The sequence below is a fragment of the Myripristis murdjan genome, chromosome 21 (genome assembly GCF_902150065.1).
Source record: "Myripristis murdjan chromosome 21, fMyrMur1.1, whole genome shotgun sequence".
NCBI lineage: Eukaryota > Metazoa > Chordata > Actinopteri > Holocentriformes > Holocentridae > Myripristis > Myripristis murdjan.
Genome location: NC_044000.1, coordinates 27,423,712 through 27,445,905, shown reverse-complemented (window position 1 = coordinate 27,445,905; position 22,194 = coordinate 27,423,712). Strand labels below are relative to the sequence as shown.

Here is a 22,194-nt window from a genome sequence, read left to right as displayed (position 1 = left end):
GCCAGTAGACAGCCACCGAGTCTCTCTCTCTCCAAACAGCCGCCGAGTCTCTCTCTCTCTCCAAACAGCCACTAAGTCTCTCTCTCTCTCCAAACAGCCACCGAGTCTCTCTCTCTCCAAACAGCCACTAAGTCTCTCTCTCTCCAAACAGCCACCGAGTCTCTCTCTCTCCAAACAGCCACCGAGTCTCTCTCTCTCCAAACAGCCACCGAGTCTCTCTCTCTCTCCAAACAATTATCACCAAACAAAAAGAGAAATACATCACCCACTGGGAAGACCGTACAAAACACCAAAGCAGAATGGCATGTTATTCTGCCCTAAACAGACCATACTCAGTGGCAGAATACCTGACCACCATATCTGACCACAGACTCAGAAAGACCCTGAGCAGATACAGGCTGAGCGGACACAGTCTGGCTCTGGAGACCGGCCGGCACAGGCAGACCTGGACTCCCAGGGAGGACAGACTGTGCTCGCTGTGCCCACAGGGACAGGTGGAGACAGAGGAACACTTCCTACTCCACTGTGACAAATACAAACCAATCAGACAAACGTTCTACCCCAAATTTAAAGCCAAATATAATGAATTTGACACACTCCCTGATGGAGACAAAATAAAATATCTTTTAGGTGAAAAAACAAAGTGCTGCACACTAGCAGCCGAATATGTGACCTCCTGCCACAGACTGAGGGACAACCACGAAAACACCACACTGGAGTAAACCACCTCTCCACCTCTCCTGTAAATATGTTTATGTTTATGTTATATGTTTATGTTTAGCAGAATGATAAGTTATGAAAAATGGTTCGGTTGTGCCACCGTGTTCCTTGTGGCATGACGATTGAAAAACGTTTAAATTGTTAAGTTGTTTATATCTATATTGTTATTGTGTACATTGTATCACTAGTCGATTATCCATTTGTTTATTTATTTTTATTTTTCCCTTTTTATTTATTTATTTATTTTTCTTTTCTTTTCTTTTCTTTTATTTTTATTGTCATTATCACTGCTATTTGCTTTGGCAATATAAGCACTGCCTTGTCATGCCAATAAAGCTATTTAAATTGAGACTCGGTGGCTGTTTGGAGAGAGAGAGCGACTCGGTGGCTGTTTGGAGAGAGAGAGCGACTCGGTGGCTGTTTGGAGAGAGAGAAATAGAGAGCGACTCGGTGGCTGTTTAGAGAGAGAGAGCGACTCGGTGGTTGTTTGGGGAGAGAGAGAGAGAGAGAGAGAGAGAGAGAGAGAAAGAGAGACTCGTGGCTGTTTGGAGAGAGAGAGACAGAGAGAGACTCTTGGCTGTTTGGAGAGAGAGAGAGACTCGTGGCTGTTAAACTTGTCGACATGAAAACATCAGATCAGGTCCTGAGGCGTTGTGACTCACGTCTGCCTGTCTCTGTCCAACAGGATACTCTGTGACCGTCGGAGACTTCAACGATGATGGGAAAGACGGTGAGAACACACACACACACACACACACACACTCAGTTTATTCATTTTTTCCCTCTTTTTTTTCAAATTTCCCTCTGCTTTTCCTGCGCTACATGTCAAAGGGAGGCATTGTTCTCCTCCCTGCTCTGACTTTGACCAGCTGCTTCTCACTGAATCTTTCTGAATACAGACGCTTTATTTTGAAAGGACGAGTTTTCCTGTTTGGCATTACTGCTTTTACTGAAGTGAAGGATGTGAACCCTAACCCCGACAGAAAAATGAGCAGCACAGCTCTGCAGTCAGAGTGTGTGGATGCTGCTTCATTCAGGCTGCAGCTCCTCAGTCAGGCCCCTACTGGGGGAGTGGTTTTCAAAGTGGGGCCCGGGGACCCCCAGGGGTCCTTGAGGGTCTTCCAGAGGGTCCTCAGTTTAATTTCACTGTGAATTTATTTCACTAGAAACTGTTAGAGTGCAGAAAATGTGTCGGGGATCATTTGAACCTTTTCTTCTCCCTGGTTTCATCCTGATCTGTCAGAGTTCAGGCAGGACACCGAAACAGTTTAACCCTTTGAAACCTCAACAAGTTCACAGCTGGACCCGAGGAAGTGACACTGAGTGGATAATATGTATTTATAATATATATGTGTATATTCTGTCTTCTATAGATTACATCACTGGAGTGCCCAGAGGGGACAAGGCACTGGGATATGTGAGTGTCCAACACACACACACACACACACACACACACACACACACACACACACACACACACACACACAGGCTGTGGATGTAGCGTGGAGTCCTGCTGGCTGGTAAAATAGTGAAAGCGACACTTTGGAATAAAAAAGGTTGTGCATTATTGCATTACATGTTATCATAATTTAAATGTAATTTTGTAAAATTCCCTTTTTAGAAAGAAACTTGAATAAATACGTGTTTGAAGGAGAAATCTGATGTTTTCACAGCAATATAAAATAGATAACCAGCAATAATTCTGACCAACAGCTTATAATACATGAATGTAACACTTTCTTCTTCATGCCTTAAACTGGTTTTGTCTGGAAAGTTTCTGTATCGTTAAAATATGCAATAAAAATGTTTTTTTTTCTAAAAGGAAACAAAGTAATTGTTCATCTTAAGAAACATGACCAACTTATTTTTTTTCTGTTACATATTTTCTTTTGTTCCTTCATAAAACACAAGTGGATTTTTTCGGTCGGTATAACGCTCAGGTACTGAAAATAACTGATCGACCTCCTGTGCTTTACTGATTTATTGATAGACTGATTTGATCAATTGTTTCAGGTGAACATCTTCAACGGCCAAAACATGGAGTCCATGGTCAACTTCACAGGAAGCCAGGTGAGACTTCATGTGGACTAAGAACACCTTGCTGAGGGACTGAGATGTTTGTTTGACACTGGAGAAAATAAATATGTTTATGTTTATGTTATATGTTTATGTTTAGCAGAACGATAAGTTATGAAAAATGGTTCGGTTGTGCCACCGTGTTCCTTGTGGCATGACAATTGAAAAATGTTTAAATTGTTAAGTTGTTTATATCTATATTGTTATTGTGTACATTGTATCACTAGTCGATTATCCATTTGTTTATTTATTTTTTTATTTTTCCTTTTTTTATTTATTTTTTATTATTATTATTTATTTATTTTTATTTATTTATGTATTTATTTTATTTTATTTTATTTTATTTTTTATTATTACTGTCATTATCACTGCTATTTGCTTTGGCAATATAAGCACTGCCTTGTCATGCCAATAAAGCTATTTTAAATTGAAATTGAAAATTGAGAGAGAGAGAGAGAGAGAGAGAGAGAGAGAGAGAGAGAGAGAGAGAGAGAGAGAGAGAGAGAGAGAGAGAGAGAGAGAGAGAGTCAGAAAGGAAAGACTGAGGGAAAACGTAATGAAAAGAGAGATGACTGACAGAGGAGCTTATCTATTTCTCCCTGTCTCTCTCTCTCTGTTTTTCTTTCTCCCTCTCCCTCTCCCTGTCTCTCTCTCTCTCTCTCTCTGTTTTCTCTCTCTCCCTCTCCCTGTCTCTCTCTCTCTCTGTTTCTCTCTCTCCCTCTCCCTGTCTCTCTCTCTGTCTGTCTCTCACATGTTGTTGTTAGTCAGTGTCTTGTGGTTTGTGTCTGTCCACTAAATCAGCAGTTCCTGTCAGTCTTGTGGACTTGAAGCATCAATCCTGCGGCTCGTCCCACACGTCCATGTTTTCTCAGTCATTATTATTAACAACAACATGCAGTTTTATTTCGGCCGGGCTGTAAATCTTCTTCTTCCCTCACTGATCAACGTGTCAGCGCTCCGGTCGCCTTCAGGGTTTCAGGCGAACTCACAGACGAGGCGACAGATCAGAGTTTTTTTTCCGGCTGCGGCGTCGTCGGTGTCTCTGTGGCTGCAGTCAGAAAGTTCATTCAAAGCAGCTCCAATAATCTAAGATAATCCAACAGGAACATGGAGAGTCAAACGTAGTCACATTTTCCTTCCAAAAATATATATATTATTCACTTTTGGCTCCTACATGTGATACACTGGGGTCAGGAGTGGGGTTTTTTTTGTGTATAAAAATGGAGTTTGTGCTCTCAACGCCCTCTAGTGGTCAGAAAATGACTCCAGCGTTAACCTTCAACAGAGTAACATGACAGACAGTACAGCTGCTTGTCATGTTTAAATTCTTGTGTATTTTTCTGCCCAGGCTGGACGTGTCCCTCGTTTCCAGCCTGGCAGCATCCGGTCTGTCCTTCCCTGTGCTACAGGAAACAGATAAAGTTGTCTTGAATGTAAACCCTGTAATTACATGTCAGCTCTTCCTCTGCTCTCCTCTCTCAGATGGCGGCCTACTTCGGTCACTCTGTCGCTGCCACTGATGTCAATAACGACGGGTGAGTCTGTCAAACCGCTTCCTGTCCTCTGTAACGAGCTCAGCTCTGTCATTATCTGCTGCCGCCTCACTTTAAAGAGGCATCAAATGACCTGAGACCTCTGTCGACCTCTGTAGGTCACAGCCAGGAACTGCAACAGCATCATGAAAACAGAGACAGAAAAAAACAGATTTATTAAACATTTTCTGTGTGTGTGTGTGTGTGTCAGCATGGTCGATGTGCTGGTTGGAGCTCCTCTCTTCATGGACAGAGGTTCAGATGGCAAACTGAGGGAGGTGGGACAGGTAGGACACACACACTCGCACACACACCTCACTTCAATTCAATTATTAATACACAGTGTTAGCGGTTTAAGCAGTGCTGTTTCTCTTTAAAATGTTATGTCCACTGCAATATTTCAGTGCAAAATTATTTAAATCATAAAATAAATTAGTTTAGGTTCTTCACATAATCAGCTGGAAGAGAATTTGGTTTTCTGTTGAGTGTAAATTTTAAATAACTGAGCAAAAAGTCATTTGGACGATAACAGGACAAATTAAAAATCTCTTTGACACGATGTTTCAGCTGAAACTTGTAGTAGTTGACACCTCAAAATGACTAAAATAATAAACTACTTTATTGTATTAGCACAGTAGGTTAATGTGTGTAGTACAGTGCTTTAGTAGAGTATACCTTTTACCATTTTAATTAGAATTTTAATTGGAGGTAAAACCATCAACCAAGTCTGGCTGCCACACCTTTGTTTTTACTCCTTCACATATAGTTCAGCTGACCTGTGTGTGTGTGTGTGTGTGCACGCTCTGCAGGTGTGTGTGTACCTGGGTCGAGGGGGGTTTTCCTTCCACCCCCCTCAGAAACTGACGGGGTCGGAGGTTTATGCGAGGTACGGCTCTTCCATCGCCGCGCTGGGCGACCTGGACATGGACGGATTCAACGGTGAGAAGATAGTTTTATTTTTATTTTTAGCAGATTTAAGGAAATTTAAGGAAAAACACTCACATCAGCTAATAATAATGCAAATATTCTGTTGTTTCATCAGTAATATAATCAGCTCTACTTAAGAAAGCAGGTGATATTTTACTGTTTTTTGAATAAAGGATGGGTCCTCTGTTGCTGCTACCCTGTTGGCTTGGTTCATGTTGAGGGAATGCAAATAGTGGGGGAATGGTGTTTGGCCATTTTGCCCTCAAGGTGGCGCTAGAGGAGTGGTCATAAGGTCATAAAAATCGAGAGGGTTCATTCTCTGGGGGTCATGATTGTGCTTTTTAAATTTCATGTCCATCTGCCCGGTAGACTGAGAGATATCAGGAAAGAAGAGTCATGAGCACACCAGGACAGACAAAGTTCATCTTCTGGGGAGCATGAATGGGATTTCTAAATTTGAAGAAGATTTCGAGGGTTCATTCCCTGGGGCCTGGGAGAGTCACAGTAACAGTCTGTCCATACATTTAGATTTGTGATGTTGTGTACAAGTGAAATGTTTAGCCTGAGGGTGGCGCCATAGGAAAGGTGACAGGTTCACCAAAACTTACAAGGTTCATCCTCTGGGGAACATGACTGTACTCACCAAATTTCATGGCAATCAGCCCATTAGATATCAGTATATTATGTACAAGCCAAATCTGTGCCGTGGTCATGAGGTCGCCGATGCTGAGCGGGTTCATCCTCTGGGGAGCATGAATGTGCCCGTCCAAAGTTCACGGCATCCCGCCCTCCAGATTTTGAGAGATATTGCCTTGGAGCAAAATGTAGAACAGAAATTCAGACGACTGGACCGACACAGCCTCACTCAGCGGGACAAAACTGATTTTGGATGCAAGTGGCAAAAGAAAACAAAGGTTTTTGGCAAATAGAATAGACAATAAAGATCTATTCTATTCTATTCTAAATCTCCTTTATGCTAAGTCGGGAAAACTTCTTTTTTTTTACCTTGTTTTCCTTTAAAACAAACAAATGCTTTGATCGGTGATGTCAGTGCATTCTTACAGGTTACTCCAGTGTCAGGTGAGTGTATCATGCAGCCCTGACCTCTGACCTCTGTTTCCTCTCTCCAGACGTGGCCATCTCGGCTCCGTACGGCAGTCCGGACCACAGAGGGCTGGTCTACATCCACAACGGCCGACCCGGCGGTCCCAACCCCACACCTTCCCAGGTAAGACACCCAGCTGGACCAAGCTCCAGGTCCAAACCAGCAGCAGCACCACATGAACTGTGGAGGAGAACAAACCCTGAATGTTTCTGCCACATGACCCAGTCACCCGTGTTTAAACTGTTCATAATAAACCTGTGTGTGTGCATGTGTGTGTGTGTGTGTGTGTGTGTGTGTGTGTGTGTCAGGTCCTGCAGGGGAAATGGGCGTCCGCCTACATGCCTCCTAGCTTCGGATACTCCATGACTGGAAACACTGACATAGACCAGAATGGATACCCAGGTACACACACAAACACACACACACACACACACACACACACACACACACACACACACACACACACACACACACGCAGTAGGAGCCATATGAGTGTCTGATGCTGTTATTAAAGCTGATGTGTGCCTGTGTCTCCTGCAGATTTAATAGTGGGTGTGTTTGGAGCAGACAAAGCTGTTTTGTACAGGTAAGCATCTTGTGTGTGTGTGTGTGTGTGTGTGTGTGTCCTACGTCCTGCTGTGTGTGTGTTCATGTTAATGAGTGAGGCCACCTCTGATATCAAAGAGCTACAGTTTCCTCCTGCTGCTTCAGAACTTTAACCCCTTCAGCCCCGACTCTGCTGCTTTAATCACCACACACACACACACACACACACCCGCACACTGAGTTATTACTTGATCTAAAACAAGGGTATTATAGTTTTACATTTTTCATTAGTTTTTATTTTTATTTAATTTTTACTTTTGTTTTGTTTAGTGTTAATTTGGTTTTAAAGCCAGTTTGCTTGTTTAGTTAAGTTTTTGTTTTGAAAAAAACATTATGGGCCCTATCTTGCGGCAGACTCCCTAAACCTGCTATTTGCGGATTTAGGATTTAGGAAGAGGCGTTCCCCCGTAAAAGTTGCTATCTTGTGCACCTCCCACTATCCGCAAAACACCTGCGCTACCCGCTATGTTATGCATAGGTGTGTTTTGGGCGTTACACCAGTTAAACCAATCAGTGTGCCAGGTGCCATTGCCTTTAAGGGCAGGATACGCTATCCTAAATCCTAAATCCTAAACCCGCGATGGAGAGAGGGAGGTAGATTTTCTCAGGGCTTCTACTGAAGCTAAAGCAAGTTGGCTTTATATACACATATTATATTATTATATTATAGGCGAGTTAATTCGGGAGGTGGAGCCACATGTGTCCAAGTGGGCGTGTCACAAGGTTGTACTGATTGAGTAAAATCCCCGGGTCACACCACACACACACAAGAGGCAGAGGTGGAACTATGTGTAAACTAATTTATTGACAAGGTAGATTGGGCAAATAAAATATTAAAAATAAAAATATAGCACAGCTGCTGGCTTATGATAAAACAATAAAACGTGCTGGCGTAAGTGTCCAATTAAAACAGTCTTTCCTCTAAACAGTCTATATGAGTAATATACTCAGTCCATTCCGGCGGCGTCCCGGTATCAGTCCGACCGTGTGCGTGGTGAGGCTCCGTCGGGGCGCGCATTGAAGCCGCCTGGGCGCGCTCTCATAACAGCCCAAACTTTAGTGGTCAGGACCACCCGCTATCCGCTATCCCTGGGCTATCCCTAAAGTGTGTGCGCAAGATAACAACTTTAGGGAAAGCGCATGAAACACGCCCACGAACACACCTCCAGGCGCAAATGATGCAGTAGGCATAAGGATAGCGGGTAGCGGGTGGCGCAAGATACCGTTTAGGGATAGCGGAAGCTCCTAAATCCGCAATTTGCGGGTAGCGGGTAGTGGCAGCGGATAGCGGCTGGCACAAGATAGGGCCCTAAGTCTTTGTTTAGTTTATTTTAGTTTCAGTGATAGTTTTAGTCATGTTTTGTAATATGACAGTCATATATTCCATTACATTACAAAAAAAAAAAAAAATCCTCACTGAGGACAGATGAACAACCAAATAAACTGCTGGAGACCAAAACTAACATTTTCTCTATAATTTTACTTTATTTTAGTTGTTATTTTTCAGTTAAAGAAAATGTTTTTATCTCAAAGTGGAGAAGAAATTCAGGAAATTATGTCCAAGAATGAAATTCCAATTCCAGAAAAATCCAGTTTGCAGAGGCTTCACTGCCGTTATCTCCCCCGGCTGTTTCGTCTCCTTGGAAAATGAAACATTTCATTACAGACGTTCCTCTCTCCTCCTCTTCAGGTGACTGTAGGACATTTTGAATGTTTTCTTTGCTCTGATTTCCTCGCTTGTTAGTTTTACTCCCGTCTTCTTCTTCCTCCGATCTCACTGTGATTTCATGTTTAGTGTTTCGTAACGTCTGGAAACCTGTGTGACTGCTGCGTCATGTTCGGTTTTAGTTCCTGAAGTCCCATTGAAAAGAAACGTTTCACCTTCTGTCAGAGCACAGAGAAGAAGCTGCATTTTCACTTTTCCTTTTTTTTGGCCACATTTCCTCACTGCACAGACGTTGCACTTTCTCTTCTCAGTGTTTTTTTATAGCCGCTGAACCGTCGCTCTGTGATTCGCTGCTGGAGTTCTGATGCTCATGAACTTTTATAAGACACAAGTCATGTTCCTCAGTTTCACAGCTGCTGACACCGTGCCGATGTTTTGCCACTTGTTGTGTTGTTCAGTGAAAGTTGCTCTGCCCAGGGCCACAGAATAGTAAATGTTCAAATACCCATAATGCCGTGTGCTACACATCTCAGTCAACGCCCTCCATCCCGCTGCAGGATGGGGGACGAGTTCTGACAGGAAGTACAACAAAGATGGACAGATTCTTGATTTGTTTCCGGGGTTAAATCAGTTTGCAGCGTAATCACAAAGGCATTCCATAACAACATCACAGAGTCAACAGACAATCAATACTCACGCACATCACACACACACACACATCCACACAATACAGAACAGAAACAAGAGAACTGCAGGAAGGATGGGGGGCAAACTCCATCCTGCTTCATTAATCAGACGCAAGAAAATTCTGATCACTTCCTGGAATTTAGGGCATCAAATGATGCAGGAAGTTGTGACTGTGGATTCCAGGTTTCCTGCCTGAACCCTGGTGGTTAGAGACCGTTTGTGTGATCTGCATTCTCAGGGTCGAGACGTTTTATGAGTCAAATGTTGTTTTAGGGTCCCCTTTGAGGCTGTTCCCACCTGCTTTTAACAACCAGACTGAAGAATCCAAACGCAAGCCGACTCCTCTCAGGTCAGGTGGGAACAGCAGCAGTCCTGAGCGATCTGATCTCAGGACGCAGTGAAGGACCGCCCGCTCACCTGACGTCCTCGCTCTGGTCCACCCTGACACCGACCAGAAAAACTAAGACAGGAGCTCCTCTAAGATATGTACTGACAACATGCAGGGTTTTTTCTTCCATATAAAATTCGGAGGCGATTAAAAACAGTCTGTCTAGCTCTAGATGTGACAGAGTTGCTGCAGGAAAACTACAGAAATATCACGGGTTGATTTCTGTACCTCAGCGGAGAACCCGACCCTCTCAGAGCCGCTGGAATAATCCAATAATCTGAGCTGACGGTGATCGGGTCGAGCTGTAACAGAGGTGAAACAGTGATTGACAGCCGCATTAAAACGAGGCTGTGGTGAGCGAGGATGACTCCTTTAGTTGAACGCTGTTTTATTTTTTTGCGTGGATGGAGGACTAGCAAAGTGGGAATTTCATTTCCCCCTCAGGCGGACAGACAGCTGTCCACTCGTGTTCTGATTTCTCAGGACGGTTGTTGACACCAGGTGGGAACAGCAGCCACTGTCACTGGTTTACCAGCTGAACAGGGATCAGGCTTACTCGGAGAGATTTTGCTCCATGTTGCACCTGTTTCCAGCGTAGCACTACCTCTACTAGAATGGGTATGAAGATGAGCACAGCTGCTGATTCCCTGATTCCAGCTTTGACCGGAGCAGCACAAACACAAATTTAGTTCTGCTTCTGTTTGCTCGTTTCGGGCCGCTGGGCTCAGCTGCGTGTTCTCCACATCTGGAAACCTTGTTCAGCTGAAAAGCCCCTGGTTCATGACAATGAGACGGACTCGATAAACACACACTGTCTGCTCTGCGTGCTCGTGGAGCGCACTACATATTTTCAGGGCAGCAATACTATGACCCTGCAGGGACGGAGCTCGGCTGTCGGCTGCTTTCCAGGGCCGATCGATTCCTGCTGACACATGGAAAGCCGGTTCTGACTCATCAGATTTCCTGCCTTTAGCTGGTTACACACAATAATGGTGTTGTGGTGAGCATGTAAACGTAGTTCTAAGACGAGCTTTTCACAAGCGTCTAACAGCCACGCAGTCACAATCAGTGTTTAGCTGCCGAATTCAAGGAGGAAAGGGCCGTTCATCAGGAGCGACGTCTGAGGCGACCATCCTGGCAGGCGGTCCAACATGACTCCTGCTGTCAGCCTGGATCAATAAATCAGGATAGAATTAATTCCCATAATCCCCTCCAGGCATTCTGCGCTTGGAGAGGAAGTTTCCAAGAATGTTTCTGCTGTGAGGCAGAAGCACAAAGCAGCAGCAGCAGCTCCTCTGTGCTGTGTGTGCAGGAGCTGAACCCCCGGGGCTCCACAGAGCTCACCTGTCACCTTCAGTGTCTCATCCCAAAAGAGAGTTTCCAATGGCTGCCAACCTCATGTGTGTTTAATAGACAAACTTAACAGACATTCGCAGGTTTTTGGTTGGTGGCTGGTGGTAATTTGCATTTTGTGTGTTTGTGTGTGTGTGTGTGTGTGTGTGTGTGTGTGTGTGTGTGTGTGTGTGTGTCAGAGCTCGACCAGTGATCAGCGTGAATGCCACCTTGGACATCACACCTCAGATCATCAACCCCGAGGATAAGAGCTGCACTCTGCCTGGGACCAGCACTAACGTGGCCTGGTGGGTGTTCACTCACACACACACACACACACACACACACACACAGCCTGCATACTTTAAATGGTGCATTGTTACAGGAAAATGAAAAAAAAAAGTTTTCATGGGTCATTTATGAAACACCAATGACTTTGCTTCTGTAAGTTGCTGATTTGATGTGTTTGCTGTTGTAACAGGATGTCAGGGTGGGACGTTTCAAAGTGTAACGTGTGTGTTTTGTCAGTTTTAAGGTGAAGTACTGTCTGAAGGCCAGTGGCAAAGAAGCTCCAGCCTCGCTCAGTAAGTACAGCGCCACCTTCTGACTCTTATGGTCGTGTTTCCTGTTGGGAGGAAGAGGCTTGTTCTTTTTCCCAGTCAGGAGTCAGGAAGTGTGACCGTACGGCTGTAGGCTGGTTTTTCTGGGGAAGATCCCTCCAGAAGCTGTGGCCCCGCCCACTCCACTGGCTGCTATTCCTATTTGATTTCCTAAACCTTTTTATTGTATCTCTGGTTTTGATGTGAACTTACTGCTCTGTCTTTTTGAACTTCCCCGTTGGGGGAGGAGTTAAGGTAAATCTGATGTGATCTCCTGCAGACACTGCTGCTGTGTTATGGTCCGTTTCACTGAAGAAACCGGTTTAATGAGGCTTTATTCTTTCTCTAACAAAAGCAGAGGATTGAACAAACGTTGTACAGGAAATTGTTTGCAGACAAATGAAATGTGTGTGACGTTACTGAAAAAGAGAAGTGGCCTGGAGATGGAAAAGTGTTACAAAACTTCATATTTTGGTGTAAATGGTGTGGTTAGCGCTGGGCGATCCGACAGGCAAACCTCAGTGAGCTCAAACATGTAAAACTGAGGCTGCTTGGGCTCAGAACAGCTGATTTTATGGATTCTTGTCTCACATGATCTAAAAAAAACCATCAGATTTTCCTTCCTGGTGAAGTTTCTCTGTAAAAATTTTCCTGCCTGGTCATCAGTGTCTGTTTTTTTTTTTTTTTCTATCTGTAATTTTCCTCTTGAGTTCTGTCAGGTCTGTCAGTCACCAGCACAACCAGAGAGGCATGTTGTCCTCACACACACACACACACACACACACACACACACACACACACACGGCTTCATGGGTCCATCCGGTGGTGTGTGTGCGTGTGTGTGTGTGTTAATAGTTGCCAGGTTGTGCTGCAGCTGTCAGCTGTGAAGCCGGTTCATTAGCTCATCCTTGTTTCCTCCTCCCTCCTTCCTTCCTTTCCTTTTCTCTCCTCAGATCATAACTCTTTTTTTTTTTTTTTTTTTTTACCCATACTCCCCCAGGTTTCCGTATCGACCTGGTGTTGGACCGTCTGAAGCACAAGGAGGCCAACAAGCGCGTCTTCTTCCTGCACAGTCAGACCTACCAGTACTCCAAAAACATGACGGTGACCAACGGCAAGACGCCGGCCTGCGAGGAGCAGGATGCCTACCTGAGAGTGAGTCCTCGAACACACCACACACACCGAGGCCGCAAACGCACCACAAACACTGAGGCCATGAACGCATCAGACACTGAGGCAGCAGACGCACCATAGACACTGAGGCCGTTAACGCACCACACACACTGAGGCCGTGAACGCACCGCACACACTGAGGCCGTGAACGCACCGCACACACTGAGGCAGCGAACGCACCGCACACACTGAGGCCATGAACGCATTACACACACACACTGAGGCTGTGAACGCACCGCACACACTGAGGCCATGAACGCATTACACACACACACTGAGGCTGTGAACGCACCGCACACACTGAGGCCATGAACGCACTACACACACACACACACTGAGGCCTTCAACGCACCACACAGACACACACACTGAGGCCTTGAATGCACCACACACTCTGAGTCCCTGAACGCACCGCACACACCGACAGCAATCTGACAGACAACAAGGCAACACTGTAGAAAGCTGTTTGATATTTGGGGTATTTCACTCCTCTGCCTCTCTCTCTCTCTCTCTCTCTCTCTCTCCCTGCCCCTCAGGACGATCGGGAGTTTCGGGATAAGATCACTCCCATCTCCGTGGTGATGGAGTTCAGCCTGGACTACCAGCAGGCGGCAGATAAAACCGGCCTGCTGCCCATCCTGGACATGAGCGCCCCGGCCAACATCACCAAGCAGGTACACAGCCTGTGTGTGTGTGTGTGTATGTGTGTGCGTGTGCGTGTGCGTGTGTCTTCCATCAGGGATCATGGCATCAATACTGAAGAAACTGATACTTTCTTTCTTTCATGTTTTTGATCTTACCATCTTTGGTTTCCCTGTTTTCTTTCTCTTTTGCTCGCTGTCTCACTTCATGACGTCCTCCTCCTGCCTTCTTTTCTTTTTTCTTTACCTTCCTCCATCCCTTCCTCCAGGCTCACATCCTGTTGGACTGTGGAGACGACAACATCTGTAAACCTGACCTCCGGCTAGAAGTGAAGAGGTACAAACACTGTTTCTGTACACAGCTAATAGAGATTAGCCATTAGAGATGAGAGAGCAGAGTTTCTAATTTTTTGTCCTCCCTATTTATATACAATGAGGAGGGACAGAATAGTGGAAACAGCTGTCAGTAAAATGCAGTCCAGTCCAACAGCAGCACCAACTATGAGCTCAATGCCAAACTTAGAAGTGAATGAACACCTCTGTTACCGTGACAACAAGACAAGCTGAGCATTAAAGGCAGCAGGAGAGGAAACTTTATGGCACAGCAGCTGGACTGGATTAGATTAGATTATACAGGTAGAGCTGATAAAGTGACACTGAGTGTGTATTGATATATATTTTTATGATTGAGATTTATTAAATGATTAATAGTTAATTAAATTAATAGTTTGAGCACAAAAACTCATAAAATCCACACCTGAAACGGATTGAAAATCTGATGAAGATTCACTCCAGCTGCAGAAGTGTTTTACACATGCATGACTCTTAAATCAGAGTAATCATGACTCTGTGTGTGTGTGTGTGTGTGGTCAGTGACCGTGAGGAGCTCTACTTCGGCGACGACAACGTTCTCACTCTACAGATCAGCGCTGACAACCAAGGAGAGGGAGCGTACGAGGCCGAGCTGCACATCTACGCCCCCCCACAGGCCGACTACACCACTGTGGTCCGCAGACAGGTACACACACACACACACACACTGTTGATTATCTGATGTCGAGGGTTTTCTGTTCACTGCCATTTTGACCTTTAAAGAGCTTCATCTGTCACTGAAAGCTCTTGTCACACAGGATCGAAACCTTAACGATGTGAACACAAAGCAGAAAATCCACAAGTTCATTAAATTAAATTTGGTGCAAAAAGGCCATATCTACCTGTACTTTTATGGAAAATCAGTTTTAATACTTAAATAAACACATAATCAATTAAAGTTTAGCTTTTGTATTAATGTTATAAAACATGTCAGTTGCAGCCCTGTCCAGGCCTTTAATGTAATGTAATGTATTGTTTTTACCTCCCCAAAATTATGTTACATGTTACAGTTGTAATATAATGTTTTAAAGTGTTGAATTGTCTCTCCAGCCTGTTTGCAGCCTGTAATAATTAAAAATGGACTTCACTGTTGAAATACAGCAGCTTATACTTGGTGTTATTGTTGTCAGCAGAGTCAAATGTGTAACGAGCCCAGACGTCACATGTCTGCTTTAGATCTCTTCAGTTGTGTTCAGACGTGTTCAGGTTGTGTTGTAATGATACAAAACGTGTGTGTGTGTGTGTGTGTGTGTGTGTGTGTGTGTGTGTTTGTGTTTGAAACAGGGTCTGTCCAGACTGTCCTGTGCCTACAGGAAAGAGAACCAGACGAAACTGGTGGTGTGTGACCTGGGAAACCCCATGAAGGGAGGAACCAAGGTCAGGAAACACTGAGAACTACGACACTACATAGTGCACACTACACAGTACACAATACACAATACATAGTACACACTACATACTACACACACTGCTGTACCAGCAGCCTTTATGCTGCTTTAATACTTATTTTCACAATGAAGGGAGGAGGCAGTAACTGAAACTAGAACTGGCTGAAGTTTGCCTACATGGCTGACGGCGCTGAACCACAGTTGACGTTGCTGTTGCTGCAAGCAGAAGCTGACATGCGATAACATGCAAGTAAAGCCACACATGTACAGGTAGCTGCTAGTGAAACCTGGGTGGCCATGTTGTGAAGCTGACGTTGGTTATGGTGTAAGACACATTGCGTAAACGCTGATGTGGTAACACTGTTGATATACAACATGGCTCAACATCAAATTAAAGAGCATTTCAAAGCAAGTTCCTGCTGGATTATTTGAATAATTTTAACATGGCAGAGTGACCCTAACAAAGCCTAAAAGTAGAAGGCAGTTTGCTTCACACTCGGTATAGCTAGATGCAGGAGAAGATGCTGAACAGCTTGATTGATTATGGGTATGTTTGGTTCAAATAAAGGGATCAAACACAGAAACAAAGAGCATTTCAAACCAACTTTCTGCTGATTTGGAAAAGAAGCTGGTCATGGCTAAAGCAGAGGTGTGATTGAGTCAGGTATCACTGGATTCAGCAGAGGATGCTGAAGAAGCAGATGTACATCCTGTGTGTGGTGGTTCAGACATGTGTGAAGGCACCCAGACAGAGTGGCTGTCCAGCAGGCAGTTTGTGGGCTTTACAGCTGGCAAAATTGTTTTTCAACATGGCACCGTTTTGGACGCTCCTCCCATCCCAGTCGTTCATACACAAATTCATTTGGAAACCTTTCCACATGCAGCTGTTCCAAAGTGGATCCCTGCCCTTTTCACTGTGTCAGTGCCACGTTGTGATTGGTTCTCTCCTGCTCTCTGATTGGTCCATTGCTGTGTTGTGATTGGCCAGGTGCTGGCGGAGGTGCGGTTCAGCGTGCACCAGCTGTCAGAGCAGGACACCTCGGTCAAGTTCGACCTGCAGATCGTCAGGTAAGATCCCGTCTGTGAGCATTTCCAGATCAAGATCCATCCCCATCTAGAATGACAACAACAGACATCAGTGCCCGTATGTGGATGATTTTCTGTTGTCATCCCAAGAGAGCAGGCCGTTTGTGTTCACTTCAGTCGTATTTAGAGGCTTGACTCATTAATCTGCGCCGATAGGACAGTTTACATCGGTACCAGTGGAACTTGGCTCCAATCGTGGCCGACGGCTGACAGGCAGCAACTAAAATGACGAACCGTGACCCTGCACAAAAATGACTTTGTCTTTAAGCAAAGGGAACATGAATAAGTCACTTCAATGTTTCACTTATGGATAAAATAGTTGAAGTGCTGTAAACAATAATGAAACAATCTTATACAGTAACTGACTTAATTCTGAAAAAGTCCAAAATAATACAATGACATTATTCAGACTGTAAAGCTCAACACTGCAGACAAACTGTTTCCTCCAGTCGCATGTGAGGCTTCTCAACTGCAATTACTGACTTTGCAGGGACAAAAAATGCTCAAAAACTAAGAGCTCCCACCCACTGAGTTACTTTACATACACTTTTTTCATTAATTTTGAGTTTGATATGTAGTGATCCAGATTTATTTATTTATGATTTATATATTTTAGTTTTACTACTTTGACATTCAGTTCAAGTTTTACAGTTTCTAATAAAGTCAAATGGGATTGTTATATAGGCTTTCAGCTTTTTCCCGCCGCAAACTGTCACTATGACATCAGCCTTTAAAAACCCACAATCAGTCGACCTCTACTTTTAACTGTATTTTTGAGTTTGATTCAGAATTATTTTATTTTGTTTTTGGGTGCAGCGGCACCAGTAAAACACTGTCAGCCAGTCAGAATAAAGTAATGAAGGATGTGAGAGTTCAGGTCCAGCACCGACCGACACACTGCTGGCTCCTCGGCTGAGCACGGCTTCCTGAGTCCTGGATTTCACCTAAAACACCTCCACACCAAGCCAGTGGGTTTTACACGGCTGTGTTTGGTTTTGTATTTGAGATTACCTTACAGGTGACGTCGATCATGGGACGATCATGGGACCCAGCGATGATCGGTTACTGCCCTGGTGTGTGCGAGGTTTAAATTGCGAGTGATAAAACCTGGCACACCCAAGTAAAAGGACATGGTTGTAGGTCATACTTGTTTTAGTTTGTATTTAGAGCAAATTACAGCTTTGCGACAGCAGAATAATCTCCACTTTCAAAACATGCACTCAGAATTTCAGGTCATCAATAAGCCGGGGGATTCCCGGGTGCAACACATCTAGAAAGTTCCCCAGAAACACAGTCAGTCAGTCAGGCAGTGTGTGTGTGTGTGTTGTCTGTCACTAACCAGGTCCAATCTTTCCATTAGCATTCATCTAACCAGAGCTGTTTCCCGCTCTGCTCATTTTAATCACAAAAGACACAGAGCTGTGTTCACTGCTGAGCACAACAATAACCCTACTCTGACGTGCTATTTGAGAGAGAGCGAGAGTGTGTGTGTGTGTGTGTGTGTGTGTGCGCGCGCGCTGAGAGAGTGTGGTATGTTAATGACAGCTTTCAGAAGCAGCCTTTGGTTAAAGCCACACAGCTCCAGCTCTGTTTATCTGACCTGATTCTGACACACAGAGCTGCTTCACTCTCTCTGGTTCCTAAAATGAGGTTTGGGGACTGCGGGTGGGTCCCGGGACAGGAGCAAAAACTGATTTTAGGCCATTAGTTACCACTTTGTAATATTATTCTGCTCTAACAACTAGTAGTAGAGGGAGCTCTCAGCCAGTTGTGTTTAGTTTTGTGGATTTTAGCTGATTTGAAGGTCCTTCGGTAAAAACTCTTGAGTATGTTTTCCTCTGTACCTTCATGCTTTGGGCAGGATCTTCTGTGTTGAGGACACACTGTTGAGACAATCCAGCAGAGTGAACATTTCACTGTCTACTTCTTGTTCTGCAGTTATGAAAACTTAAATTTGGGGTTCACTTAGGCTTACTTTCTTGAACCAGACAGTCCAGTTGTTTGAGGTTCTTTCCTCTGAAAATGTGCAGTTTTGAGAACCTCTGAGCCAAGTATCACTTTATTTGGTTTCCTTTAGAGCAAAAAGAAAAATGTTTGTATTTTGCTGTTCTTGAACAAGAAGTTGATGATTTTAAGGTTTCTTTAGCCAAAGGTCCACTTGGTTGAGGCTGACTGAAGGTTGTGCAACCAGATGCTTAGATGTCTGGCCTTTACCCAAGACTTGTGATTGGTGGCTCTCAGAGCAATCAGGTCCAGCTGTTTGGGGCTCCTGAAGCCAGAACTTGGTGTATTTGGGGTTTCTTCAGCCCAGAGTCTGTATGTTGGATGCTCCCTTTGCCAAAAGCCTGTTTTAAGAGGCTCTTTGTCAGCAGTTCAGCGAGTTGAAGACATTTTTGCACTAAATGCTTCAAATGTTTTGGGGTCCTTAAGGAAAACTTCATTGATGTTTTTGGTTCTTGAAGCAGCACTGAAGCCCTTTGGGATGTATTTATTTATGAACTCTGGAGACAAATGTCAACAAATGAAGCTCCTTTAGCCAAAGGTTTATTGTTGTGAGGTGTTTTACCAAAGTCCTGTCATATTTAGGGTCCTTTAGCACCAGAGCTAGGTATATGGTGTTAGGTATTAGGTATATTAGGTATATATCTTTAGCCAAACCCCGAGGCATACACAGGCTGTTGGGGTTACTCAAGTTAAATGTCTCTATATTAGGTTCCTTTATCCAAAAAGTCTAACATTCTAGGGTTGCTTACACCAAGTCAGCAGGTCTTCTGCTGACTATAAAAAGAGTTAAAAGGGCATGAGTTTAAATGATGATGATGATAAAAATAAGGAAGGAAGAAGAAAAGAGTAAAATTGAAAGCTGAAATAAAACACCTTAGATAAAAGCCTGAATAAAGTTGTGTTTTAAGCTTTCTTTTAAAAATGTCTACATGCCCCCCCCCCGCTGGGTCAACTCTGCCTTCCTGCCTGATCCTCAGCTCACCATGGAGCTGAATGCTCCAGATTTTCCTTTGGGACCTTTTTGTTTTCCAGAGAAAGAGATCACCCTCGCTGTCAGGGAACCGCCCAAGAGCCTATCACTGTGATAGAAAGACCCAGAACCCGGTTCCTGACAGATGCCCAGTCTGCCCGGATCCCAGCGTCAACTGGGACCTGATCAGAGTTCAGAGTTCACCTCCAGCCCTGACAGCGGAGGGGGACGGCACCAGAAAAGCACAAAGGCTCTGGGGCAAAAAAAAGGAAGAAGCCCACTGTCAAATCCTGTTTTTATCCAGAAAAAAAAGAGGAACTAATTTCTGTTACAATGATGATGCAGTTTTCCTCATCACCTAACATGAGTTATGAACTATTGACCCCGGGACCTGCTGAACCTGCCGCCCTTCCTGTGCGCACAGTGTGCCTGCTCACAGGCAGCAGTCTGAGTACAACATTCAAACAGTATAATTACTATAAGCAAATGAATCCCTATATAAACATTATATGAATAAGTTTTAGCACATGATTAACTTGCACTGATTATAAACAACTATATGTAGTAACTATGATTAAGAAAAAATAGTATATAAGTAAATAAACAATGATTTTAAAATTAATATACATGTCAAATGATTAGTAAAAGCAAAACAGTAATTTATCTTTTACATTTAACTTCATAATCACAAGCTTGATTAAATATTTTCAATCCAATTAGTCAAAACAAAGGGGCAATAAAAAGTAAAAGCTCAAATAAGCAATATGGGGTGTAAAAAGCAAACAAGTAAAGAAGGTAACCGGTCATTTGAAACATTGAAAGCCAAAAATTCAGTCTCATCCTTTTACTTGATTTAATGATGTTAAAAAAAAAAAAAAAAAAAAAAAGTCTAAACCATGTCAGACAAGAGGCTGGCAGTGAGACATGAGATCTGTTCACCCTGACAGTTTGACTTCTCATGAAACACTGAGGCTCATTCCCTGTGGAACCCCTCCCCCAATATCATCCCTGTCAGCTGTAAGACAACAGCTCCCCCCTGTGGCTGTACGCAGCACTGCACCGACTCTACCTCCCAGCTGGAAGACTTGCCCTGCGTTCCAAATCTCATACTTATACTTTTTACTTTTAGTAGGTACTGCAGCTGCCCTTACAAAGTATGTAGTTTAGTATGAAATATGCATGCATATGCATACTATTGGGACACACTACATACATCATCCCTGACCTCCGACCCTCTCGCTCACTTCCGCCGCCGTCCGTAGCGCCTCATTTGAATGTTGTTGTCAAAATGCCGGTGCTGTTTCATACTGCGCTGTCCTCTGTCATATTTATTATCTTCTGTCTTCCTGTCACTTCTGCGGTCACTGAGCGAGTTTTGTGCGATATGTGTGTTTTGTTGTCGTCTGTATGTGGGCGTGGCCTGTACACGCAACTCAGAGCCAGAGCAGCATGCTGAAATCCATACTGCGAAATCTGACCGGATAGAGTAGAACATCCTGGTACTCTTGGCATACTGCATCTGACATACTATGTATTGGGACACACTAAATCTTGTTTTTCCCTACTAAATAGTATGATAGTATGAGTATTGGAACGCAGGGTTGAACTCATTTCTCTGTTTTCCCTCTTTCTGTTTCAGCTCCAACCAGTTCAACAACACCAGCCCTGTGGTCTCCAGCATCACCAAGCTGGCTGTCATGGCTAAAGTCGACATCAGAGGGTAAAACACACAAACACACACTTTCCTTTTTCTCTCATTTCTTTTTAAATAAGGTGGGAAGCCTTTCCTTTTTAAGAAATGCTCTTCCTCATCCAAAATTAATACTCAGGTACTGAAACGTTACACGGTGCTGTGTGTGTTTGACCAATCAGTGATGGCCATTCCTGTAAACCCCGACCCCCAAAGTTCCTGTACATTTTGTGGGGTAAAATAATGCCCCTGGAACTAAATTTAGGTCCCTGCGGTGGACACAAGCAGACAGAACCTCAAAAGGTTCTTGGTCCTGGGGAAAAGTTCCTGCAGTTGAAAAGTGGCCTTAACCTTTTCTCTGTTTTACCTCTTCTCTCTCTGTTTGTGTGTGTGTTCTCCTCCTCCCAGTGTTTCAGCTCCAGACCAGATTTTGCTCCCCATCGCCAACTGGAAACCCAAAGATCCTCCAGTGGATGGAGACGACATCGGACCGACAGTATTGCACGTCTATGAGGTACGTACGTACACACGCGTACCACAGTAATGCAAAAAACACCTACCACTTTCAAACAAACACACTAAAAACCCTCCATCTCTTTGTCTCTACTGGTATAAAGTTTTATTCTGTTGAAACATGTTAAGCAAAAATATGAATTAGGCTTTGGAGAATATAAAAAAATAAGATGTATTGCAGTGTTTTCATGTTTCTTAATGTACCTAGACTCTCAGGGTATAATTGCTGACCTTGAATCAGTTTATCATCTTATTCATCATTATTATTTTTATTAGTGTTGAAGATGATGATGATGTTATTGTTACTGTCAGTATGGATGTATTTAAAAAGCCAACAATCTGTATGGTTGTGCAGAAAAATGTAATGGAAACATTTTGAAAAACTGTTGTTTCTAGAGAGGTCTGTGGTTCAGAAGTCTGTACTCTTATTCTGCAGTCAGACATTGTCCATGGAGTCCTAAAGCTCATCAGAATCAGAATCAGAAATACTTTATTGATCCCCGAGGGGAAATCAGGAAATATTGTGCCAATGAGCAGAGGTGTGAAGTGTCTCAGTCCTGAACTTCAGTACAGTTTTATTTCCATCCAGTGAGACATTCTCCATTTCAGATCTTGTACTTTTTCCTGCTCTACAGTTATCTGACAGCTGGACTTACTACTTCCTGTGCAGAAGAAGCTTTTCTATGCAGAACCTCAGATGTGCTGCATGTTAGAGTGTA

At 43.9% G+C, this 22,194-nt stretch overlaps 1 protein-coding gene and 1 long non-coding RNA gene across 3 annotated transcripts in view; one reads left to right on the top strand and one right to left on the bottom strand.

Annotated features, from left to right (window-relative positions):
- The window catches only part of itgav (integrin, alpha V), a 50,060-nt gene that overhangs the window by 20,677 nt on the left and 7,189 nt on the right, over nt 1–22,194 (top strand). The window contains exons 8-26 of the mRNA XM_030080038.1: nt 1,406–1,450; nt 2,094–2,137; nt 2,734–2,790; nt 4,279–4,331; nt 4,540–4,615; nt 5,138–5,267; nt 6,386–6,483; nt 6,669–6,762; nt 6,901–6,946; nt 11,240–11,347; nt 11,568–11,623; nt 12,639–12,793; nt 13,348–13,485; nt 13,722–13,789; nt 14,326–14,470; nt 15,109–15,201; nt 16,201–16,280; nt 20,912–20,992; nt 21,371–21,476. Of these exons, the coding sequence (XP_029935898.1) occupies nt 1,406–1,450; nt 2,094–2,137; nt 2,734–2,790; nt 4,279–4,331; nt 4,540–4,615; nt 5,138–5,267; nt 6,386–6,483; nt 6,669–6,762; nt 6,901–6,946; nt 11,240–11,347; nt 11,568–11,623; nt 12,639–12,793; nt 13,348–13,485; nt 13,722–13,789; nt 14,326–14,470; nt 15,109–15,201; nt 16,201–16,280; nt 20,912–20,992; nt 21,371–21,476 (1,673 nt within the window). The remainder of the gene's footprint in view (nt 1–1,405; nt 1,451–2,093; nt 2,138–2,733; nt 2,791–4,278; nt 4,332–4,539; nt 4,616–5,137; nt 5,268–6,385; nt 6,484–6,668; nt 6,763–6,900; nt 6,947–11,239; nt 11,348–11,567; nt 11,624–12,638; nt 12,794–13,347; nt 13,486–13,721; nt 13,790–14,325; nt 14,471–15,108; nt 15,202–16,200; nt 16,281–20,911; nt 20,993–21,370; nt 21,477–22,194) is intronic.
- The window catches only part of LOC115379403 (uncharacterized), a 30,343-nt gene continuing 12,663 nt past the window's right edge, over nt 4,515–22,194 (bottom strand). Inside the window, exons 2-5 of one of the 2 annotated variants that reach the window (XR_003930243.1) lie at nt 6,360–6,540; nt 5,899–6,066; nt 5,150–5,245; nt 4,515–4,597 (exon numbers count right to left, since the gene is read on the bottom strand). This is a non-coding gene — a long non-coding RNA (uncharacterized LOC115379403). The remainder of the gene's footprint in view (nt 4,598–5,149; nt 5,246–5,898; nt 6,067–6,359; nt 6,541–22,194) is intronic. The other variant, XR_003930244.1, reaches the window with a different exon arrangement.